At 37.2% G+C, this 9,672-nt stretch overlaps 1 protein-coding gene across 2 annotated transcripts in view; it reads right to left on the bottom strand.

Moving 5' to 3' along the window:
• Positions 1-5,764: 5,764 nt before the first annotated feature.
• Positions 5,765-9,672, bottom strand: part of LOC134542585 (cation-independent mannose-6-phosphate receptor) — a 60,006-nt gene continuing 56,098 nt past the window's right edge. For both annotated transcript variants that reach the window (XM_063386960.1, XM_063386961.1), the window contains exons 14-15: positions 8,540-8,627; positions 5,765-5,929 (exon numbers count right to left, since the gene is read on the bottom strand). In XM_063386960.1, the coding sequence (XP_063243030.1) occupies positions 5,846-5,929; positions 8,540-8,627 (172 nt within the window). In that variant the 3' untranslated portion in view covers positions 5,765-5,845. The remainder of the gene's footprint in view (positions 5,930-8,539; positions 8,628-9,672) is intronic.

Here is a 9,672-nt window from a genome sequence, read left to right as displayed (position 1 = left end):
TTTCGGATTAAGTTTTTAAAATGTATTTCTAGAAGAGTTAAATTGGCTAAAACACGTGTTTTCAGAGTAACTTTTAGGCGTAAAACCACCAGTACAGATTCTTGAAAGCACTTAAGGGACTTGCATTACACCTTTATCTTCATTTCTTGGCCACATAATGTTACGGTCACCGCTCAAATTTCACAGTTATCCTGTGACGATGAGAAGACTGCGCGTCAGTTCAGAGCCTTGCGCTTAGAGGCGACACCGCGTCGCGCTTATCATCCCGCCTCACTAACACACATACACCCCTGACGAGGCAGGCCCTCACTTTGTTCTGTAACTTACACAGTGAGCTTAATCATTATGGAGCTTACTTACTTGAAAGCTACAAGAAAACAGTAATTTGCTGTAAATTATAAAATAAATTTTAATTAATAATTCCTTAAAAAAAAATTTTTTCCTTACCACTATAGCACCATGATCAGCAAAAGGTTGTAGATCTATGTTCACATTTTTCTCTTCAATATGAAAAGAGCAGTTGTTAGTTGTTGTCAAATAATTTGTCTCGTTTTCAGGAGGACACACAATGCTAGTCTTCCAGTCAAACTGATACTGACAATCAGTAAGATTTATAAATTTTGGTGCTCCCTGTAAGAATATTATTTTCACATAAATTAACACAAACTTTAGCTAAAATAACATAACTGTCAGTAACTTGATTTTATGATAGAAAATATTTTAAGCCCAAATTTTACCAGTATATTAAGCTACCAAAAATATTAAAACAACTATATTTCAAAGAGTAAAAAATATCAAAATGGTTGGATATTACTTGGTTAACTGGAATTTCCTTTAGCAAGATTATGTACCTTTTTACATGAAGACATAATATGTAATTTAGAAGAGTGAAATTAATAATTATATACAGTGCATAGTACATAATTTGTTCTATATCAATCACGTTTAGTGGTGTTTAATAAGTATACATTATTAAGTTTTTTTTAAATTTCAATTACTAAATTATCTAATTATGAAATGTTAGCAACTAAAGTAAACACATTAAACTACGGTGCTGCGCAAAACGTTTTATGAACGAGTACATTACATATTTAAAATATAAGTGTAGAATACAGCTTTTGAAAAATTTTGTTATTTAAAAGAACTAATAAAAAAACACAGATAATTTTGGTTTCAATTGTGAACTTACCTTACCAGCCTTAGGATCGCATACAAAGTACAGAGCTGTTGAAATGTCCTCCCCCGGACTGTTGACACACTGCGATCCTTTCAGGTACTTCAAAACGAGACCACCGTTCACAACAGTCGGAGATAAATAAGGAACACCGAGGCTCTATTTAGCAAACACAGAAAAAAAATTTTAAGTTCCTGCCAATAAGATGTATTTGGAGAGCAGACATGCAAAAATTAATCAGTTCATTCTGAACTCATCAAATACTACAATCAAAAATTTTCATCCATCCCTGTTGCTAATGAACAAAAAATTTACATCCCTAGTCCCGCTAATCCATATGTCCGCACATCCAATAAATCCAAACTAAAATTTTTTACAAAAATGTTTGGTTTTGTTAATCCTGTATCAGTTCATAGGTTTAAAACTTAGGTCTACAAAACTAAAATCATAATTTTAAAAAACCAACAATTTTTTTAGTTTTACTCAACTAAAACTTGTATTACATGCATTTTTAACGCAAATTCTGTTTAATTCTGACTTTCGGCCATCCAGACAATCTAGTCCAGACTAGCAGTGACTACTGTGCTTTGCTTCAAGAACTCAAGAATACCCATCTACCACGTCAACATGCACCAGTTTTACACTTGTGGGAGGGGGGAAGAAAAACAGTTCAACCCTGCAGGCAATCAAAGCCACATGCCCTTGGCAGGAGGCGATGGATTTGACCGCTCAACCACCGAGGTCCCTGTGGTCGGACCCGTCCTTGCATGTATGTTCCAAAGCAAACTCAAAGAATGAATGTGTCAGTTCCTGAGCTGTAGCGTGACGCTTCCTGAATCCCTTTCAGATTTATTGTCTATGCTTCCATCTTGGGATTCCAGCTGCCTTTATTTGGAAGCATGCATCTTGCTAACAGCTGTTAACTGACTTTTAAGTGAGAGCCAGAAATAACAGAGCATGAACTTGTTAATGGGGATAGAACATATCCACAAATGAGTCTGGGCAGGTAGTCTCTTGCTGAAGGGCACTTAAAACTTGGCAAGTGGTTTGTAGAAACACTTACTGATGATATTGCACTGGGTTTATTACGAGTTGACACTTTGTTGCGACAGCATCTCCATTCATACTGGTCCCAAATCAACACACACTACTCACACATGGTGCCATTTCACGGCGGACGGTTGACTACGGCCTTTAGCTAGGCAGATACTACTCAGTGGTCTGGCTCCCGGTCGCTAGTCCTCCGATCTCGTTTCGCGCTGGGATTGCCAGACATCTCTTGTCGGCATTGCGAGAACAGGTCTCGGCAGTGTGGGGGCTTGGCACGGTGTCTTTGTGGATGTTCTCACGGTGTTCCCCGGACACCAACTGCCATTGTAGGGCCAAGGAACTGCCTCATATACCATAGATGAGGGCCTGGGACTGACGTAGGCCAAGGTGGTTTTCCGAGAATCGCCAGCCGCTTCTGGGATCTCCAGGCGACTGGTGCCGTGTGCACTCGGCCTGCCTGGCAGGAGAGACAGTGGACTGGGGGTAGCAGCCAGTTGGGTGGGCTCGGGCTACTTCGTTGGTCCTGGGCATGGTTGCCTAGGTCAACCGGAAATGCGGGCGTGGTCGCCCTGGCAATGGGCGGCACTTGCCATCTCGTCGTCTGCCACAGCCCGAACTCTTGTTCAGAAAGAGAGGGGCTGACGGCTCAGTGACAACAGACGATCGCGGCACATCGCACGTCAGAGCAACATACGAAAATGTTGTGTTCTTACAGTTTCATGAACATTTAGTAAGCCACCTAGAATCACGCTTTAATGATAATGTTAAACAATATGATGCTATTAGAAGGTCTAATTCCCAGTAATTTTTTTAAGTTTTCAATTAACAATATTATAATAGTACAATAAATTGCTTGCTAACCCATGCTAAATCAAAAGGTGAAAGATGAAATATCACTGTAAAGCATCACTGGACCATGTCAAACCCACAAGAAAACATAGGCCAAAAGAACTGCATTGAGACATCAGCTCAATAAAATGAAAACATCTATCCAAACATTACTCTCTTAATACAATACTGCTAGTAACAACTTTTACAGAGATAGATTGCTGAAAACTTATTTAAGACACACAACTAATAACAGAGAAAAGGTTGGTTGAATGACCTTGTAATAGCTAGAATTCTAATGCTGCTGTAGTCTTGAAATCATTTCAGTTAAGTCAAAGCACCAAGTTAGAATGATGTGTAAATGTGTAGTGCTAAATCATAATTTGTGCATATATAAAAAGAAATTTGATTGATTTGTTAAACTTTGTACAATATTTGAATGTGTTTTAATGGTAAAATAAATAATTTTATGAACTGGTATTTACATCATATTTAGTTATACAATTTAAACTAATTATTTTATTTTTAATGCATAAAGTATCAATAATGGGTTAGGGAACTTCCATCACGAAGCACAATCACCCAGATTACCAATTGTTTTCAGTTTTGTGATATGAAACCTTAATCTTTTTTTTAACGAAAAACTGGATTTGTCACAATCTAAAGTAATTTACGAAGAAATTTCAGTTTCACAACAGACACGTTTATGTTTGGGTATTACTTCTAAATGTTCTACCAGTTAAGTCTGCTACAAACATGGTGCTCTTAATGTAAGTTACAACTGAGTTCGCTCGAAACATCAAAAGTTTAGGCTCTTTACAGACCTAAACCTGCTATCATGACCATGACTTTTTCCATTAATAATTTTTAACCATCAACTCAATTAATTTCGGTCCGAGACAGGATTCAAGGTGTCACATAATTGTTTTTCTAATTTTCCAGCAAACAAAGTAATAATATGCAGTAAACTTAACTTTTGTTACGAAAATAAAAATGATTACTTACAGTGAGTTTTGAACTCCACAAAACTCTCATATACAAAATCTGAATTAAATGAAATTGTTTGAATGTATGAATAAATAAATAAATTAATTTTCAACATCTTGTTGAAGACAATTAGATGAACCAGGTGTGAAATAATGATATTGCGTAGCGACTGAATAATTTTTTGGAGCAATTGGTTGAACCCTAAGAAAACACAAGCTCAAACCTCAATTCGTAAAATTATAGCTTAATAAAGCTTGAAGGAACCTGGAAATTAGCCAGATTCATTTGGTTGCATTTGGGACTGTAAATGTTTATGCATACTACGACTGCGAGCCAACAACTACCAGTGATCAGTAGAATAAGAAGAAAAAAAGGCACAGTACACTAAGAAATCAGCCAGCAAAAAAAAAAAAAAAATGTGGGTGTGGCGAACACAGACATATTTGAAGCTCAGCCTGACACTAAATGGGTTAGCCAAATTTTTTTAAGTTTCTAACTGTAAAACCTTCGTCAGAAGTTCCTACTTACGATGTTTTCCTGGCTAATAAGCTTAAATAGTTTTGCATTTGGTCTATATTATATTAAAGGGATATTTACTTGGTGTGATCTAATTGCTGTAGAAATTCGCGCAAGTGTTTGTAACTGTTATCACTTGCACGATCGTTTTACACCAACATGTTGAAAAACAAATGCAATAGAGGCGTGAAGTTGAATTCACAGAAATAGCCCTTAGCTAATAGTGATGATGAGAAAATAAATTAAACATGGCGTGTGAGACGTGAGACTCCACCTTAACCCGGGCCAGAAACTGCTATAGAATTACCAATTCATCCGTGAGGCTGCCGTTGGTGTGTCTGGTGGCGACGCAGGCAGAGGAGCTGGCCAGGCAGCGCAGGCCCCGCATGGGCACGATGGGACGGCACACGTTGATGTAGAACACGAACCCCTGCACGGGGACCTCATAGTTGGACGAGGAGCCCGCCAGCGAGGCGAGGCTGACAAGCCTGTCGCCGACGACCACCTCGCACGGCACCTGCGGGAACACAGCGACGTCTCGGAGCAGGGCCCTGCCTCGGCCCACAAACCATCACATCACTTGTCTGGGAAGATTTCTGGGAAACCGCACGGAAAAAAAACATAACCGAGTGTCTGAACCGGTGATCCAACACCAAAGTCCCCTGGAATGCGTGTTCTCTGTACCACCTCGCACCATATAAAAAAGTGTTCGCGAACTGCAGGGCATTAACTTTAATATAGGTGGCAGGGAATGCTAAGACAAGCAAGTTTTGTTCCAGGTACATAACATCCATAATCGCGACCCTGCAAAAGTAACAGGCATGAACAGTAGCACGCAAATTTGAATTTCTCCTGCAATAGGCACCACCACAGTGGCTGAGCTGACGCATGGATAGGTTTTGTTTTTATGAATAACTTTATGTAACAAAAAAAAGCTTTTTTCGCATAAAAATCGCACCCCTACATTTTTAAACTTGATTTTAGTATATAAAACGTTAGATGTGTGTGTATTTGAAATGTCGAACAGAGTATCAAATTATTCATGAATATCAAATATTTTTCGAGTACTCGGAGACCCATATCAAGCTTCCCCCCCCCCCCCCCCCCCCACCCCGACACTCGCCTTCCGCTCGCACGCCAGCTCCGTGTTCCAGGCGATGACGGTCGTGCAGTCGCTCAGCTCGTCCACAAAGCTCGGGCCCGGGGCGGACCCCTCCGGCCCGCACACGAACTGCAGCCAGGCGTTCCTCCTGCCGGCGCCACCGAGGCAGGCGTCGCCGCCCGTGTAGTTCAAGTGCAGCATGCCATCGTACGACAGGCGGCTGTTGCCGGCGCCCAGCGACACCGTCCTGCTCCCACCGACCTGGCACACCCCTGAGCAAGAATTCATGCACAGTGACACTTTTCTCAGCAGATCCCAACAGGGTTACAAATATCTTGCCTTCGCATCAACAAGCACTTATGATTTGACCCTCTCAAGAAGTTTTTCCTGTGTAAAGTCTTATATTAAGCCACTTGAGATATTTCTTCAGGGCCCCGCCTACCTGAGTACACATACAGTTTGCAGAGCTTCAGAGAAAACCAAATGATTTTAAAACTGCTCAAGATATCGGAGTGGGGTCTGTTTACTAAAAGCATTTAAGAATACACTGAGGGCAGATTAGTTATGTTCCCGTATTTTGCTTTTTTAGCTGTGTTTTTAGGAAAGTGAAAATAGCTAAAACGTGTTTTTTTAGAATAAATTTTAGACATGAAACATCCGGGTCAGATTCTAAAAAGCCCTCAAGGGACTTGCATTGCAACTTTATCTTCATTTCTCAGCTGCATATTATGGTCACCGCGCAAATCTTATATAGTTTCCCTATGCATGACGAGAAGACTGCTTGCCAGTTCACAACCTTGCTAATAGAAGTGATACTGTGCTAGAAATACCAGTGAGCATGTCACTTATTATCCACCCTCACTAACACAAATACACCCCTGACTAGATGGGAGACTCAGCAGTTTCATTGTGACTTCTACTACAGTACAGAATAATGAGCCAATCAAATCCTAAAATACCATTAAATATTTAGAATTCAAGAGATTTCATATTTTAGGATAAAGATAGGAAGTAAATTATTTCAGGAAAGGAAATTTAGGCATTTAAACATTAGCACCTTTGTAACTGACAATGAATACATAATTTATTTCTACAGAACTATCAAAAATTGTTTTTATTCATCAACAGCTACAATGGTCTGGGAAGTTTCATTCAGCACTTCAGAGAAACTATATAGCACAAAAATAATTCTTTATGTCCGAAACTTGTAGAAATATTTTTTTTTATTTTAAAAATAAAAATTAAGCCCCCCCCCCCCCCCAAAAAAAAAAAATCTACACATACATATATTACTTTACTAGCATTTGCCTGCGACTTCGTCTGCGTGGATTTCAGAATTGGATACTAAGAAAAATGAAGAATGTGAGAATAATAAAAAAATAAATAATTGGGTAAAATATTTCCCCCGTCATATTGTATATTGTTTTTTTTATTTGATGCAAATATTTTAAGTTAATATACTTCTGTAGACGACATTGTACGATTTAATATTTTCCGCCAGTACGTGTAAGTTTTGGGCACTCGATACTCTTGAGCAACTGACAAAGCTGACCATGTGATAAGCACGGAGTGCCCAAATAAATTCCTGCCACTTTCAGCATTTAGCCCTGGGACGTAATAATGGTTAATCTAAATGCAAACTTTAGGGGAAATTGCAGGCACTTAAATTGAAATGGTGAATTACTTGGGATAATAGGTACTTGGAAAATCAACACACACTCTCCTTTAGCTACTCCCGTAAGAATAGTGGCTTTTTGATATTCCTCCCCAGTTCTGTGACATGTAGCCTCGTGCCATTGCACAATCTCAGTGCTTCAAGATTATGCATCAACAGAACTGGGATGTCAACCTTCAACTCCAGTTTGTGGGAAGGCACGCCTGTTTATTCCAAGGTGTTAAGACATTTTATAGTGTAAGTTGTACTGTCGTCACTGGCCTTTCCAAAAAATTATCGGCTACTGGAGACCGTCGTAGAACTTATGTGTTTTTAATGTTTTATTTTATGTACATATTTTCATACAGACCAATAAGAGCTAGCCTGAGGTCTGGAGTGTAACACACCTTAGCAGGGCTATCAGCAGCTATAACTGACTAGTTTGGCTTTCTTACATATTCCCTGAATTTGTACTAACTTATCCCCCTATCAAGGCTAAAAACTTAGTTTATTTTCATTTAACTAGTACATATTCTGGAAAATGGGAGGGAAAAAAAGACAATGAAACCAAGGGAGTAATATAATAACACACAAAATTAGCATGACCTCTCCTAAACTATTTCTTCATATTATAAACTATTACAGAAAAATAAATTACTAATGCTAGGGTGAGCCATCAAAAATGTTTCATTTATGATTTCCAACTGTGAAACAAAGGAGGAAAACCTCTGATTTCCTTTGAATTACTCTTAAAGCATCAGGTTCCTTTTATTACAAGGACAATAATGAGATGAGAGATGTCTCTTTAGCAATAAGTGTTAAATGCAAATTATGAACAATACTTAAGAGGGAAAATTTACAAATTTACATAATATTTGTTAGTGAAAATATAAAATAATTTAGCAGGAAAAATATAAATAAAAACATTTGTATCACTTAAAACCCAATGTTATTTAGTGAAAGAGAGAATAGAAAAATGTAATTTTCTGCAGCAAACTTAAGTAAAAACTGTGTAACTGTACAACAATTGCAATGCTAAAAGGCTTTTCGAGAATATCTGACAATGATTTTTATAACTATGTACAAGCTTAATTTAAACAAACCTTAATAATATTGATCTGAAACTTCAGTAAAAAAAGTAGGTAATACATAAATATCAAGCTTATACAGATTCAAAAGAACACATGAGTTCACACCTTAATTTTTAAAGTTTTAAAATTTAACTCACCAACACCTTCTCCGCAAACCTCAGCAGGTAGTCCACCACAGACAGATATGTTGTATATATTATGTTCTTCAGAGGGGAAAGATCAAATCTAGAATACAGAGAAATTAAATTTTTTAAGTCATGCACATTCATCTTATTGATATGCCTTACTTCCTGACAATAATATTTTTTAATTTAAATTTTAAAAAAGAAAAAAAGAAAAAGCAATCAGTCAAATATCTGGCAGGAAGGGGGGGGAACCTAAGAACATTTAACTGGTTTTAAAGTTCCCAGATAACTTAAGAGAAGTTCATAACAATAAATGTAAAGAAATACATTGTCACTTCATAGAGGGTTACAAATAATTGTCAAAAAATAGGTAATTTTTATCTCAACACAATTTAAATTATAAATGATTGTATGATTCTAAATTATATATTTTGGTCGTCGCTACCTAGAATTGACGTAATTTTACTAGCAAGAAACAAAATTATATTAAAAAAATCCCTTTCGGCACAGCCTACAGGCAGAGGTAGATTTCGAAGTACTTATTTCTTCTGGAAATATTTTGGAAACTTCTATAAAATTCTGGAACACTTTAAAAACTTAATGGACATGACATATTTATGTTCTCCAGTATTACAAAAGGATTGATTAAACTTTTTCTCACTTTCCATGCAGTGAAAATATAAAGAATATTTTTAACTCAATGCATCCAGCATTGAATAGCTTAGAACAAATTTTATATTATGGCAACTAGGTAATTATTTAATTTTTTTGACCTTCAAACACTATTTATCATCCCTTGTACTAAAAACATGGTCATATTAAAATATGCTTTCCACCAAGGTTTAAGATAATAAGATGGTTTAAAATAAAGTCGAACAAATTTGATTCTAAGAAAGTTTTGAATTTTTTTAAATTTCAAACCCTGTTTTTATTGTAATAATTTGTTTCATCAAAATTGATTCAGTTTAGAAGCGAGTTGTGAAAAATTAAGGCAGTAATTGTGTTCCTAAAAATGTGATATATATAGACACACACACACCTTCACACACTTTTGAGTTGACAATGGGTTTGGGGTCTATGGACCATGAAACAAATTAAGTAATAATTTTCCAGAAGTCGCACCATAGTAACGGCTACAATAGGTA

The sequence above is a fragment of the Bacillus rossius genome (genome assembly GCF_032445375.1).
Source record: "Bacillus rossius redtenbacheri isolate Brsri chromosome 9 unlocalized genomic scaffold, Brsri_v3 Brsri_v3_scf9_1, whole genome shotgun sequence".
Classification (NCBI taxonomy): Eukaryota; Metazoa; Arthropoda; class Insecta; order Phasmatodea; family Bacillidae; genus Bacillus; species Bacillus rossius.
Note: the sequence above shows the minus strand (reverse complement) of the source record. Positions and strands in the feature narration are given on the sequence as shown.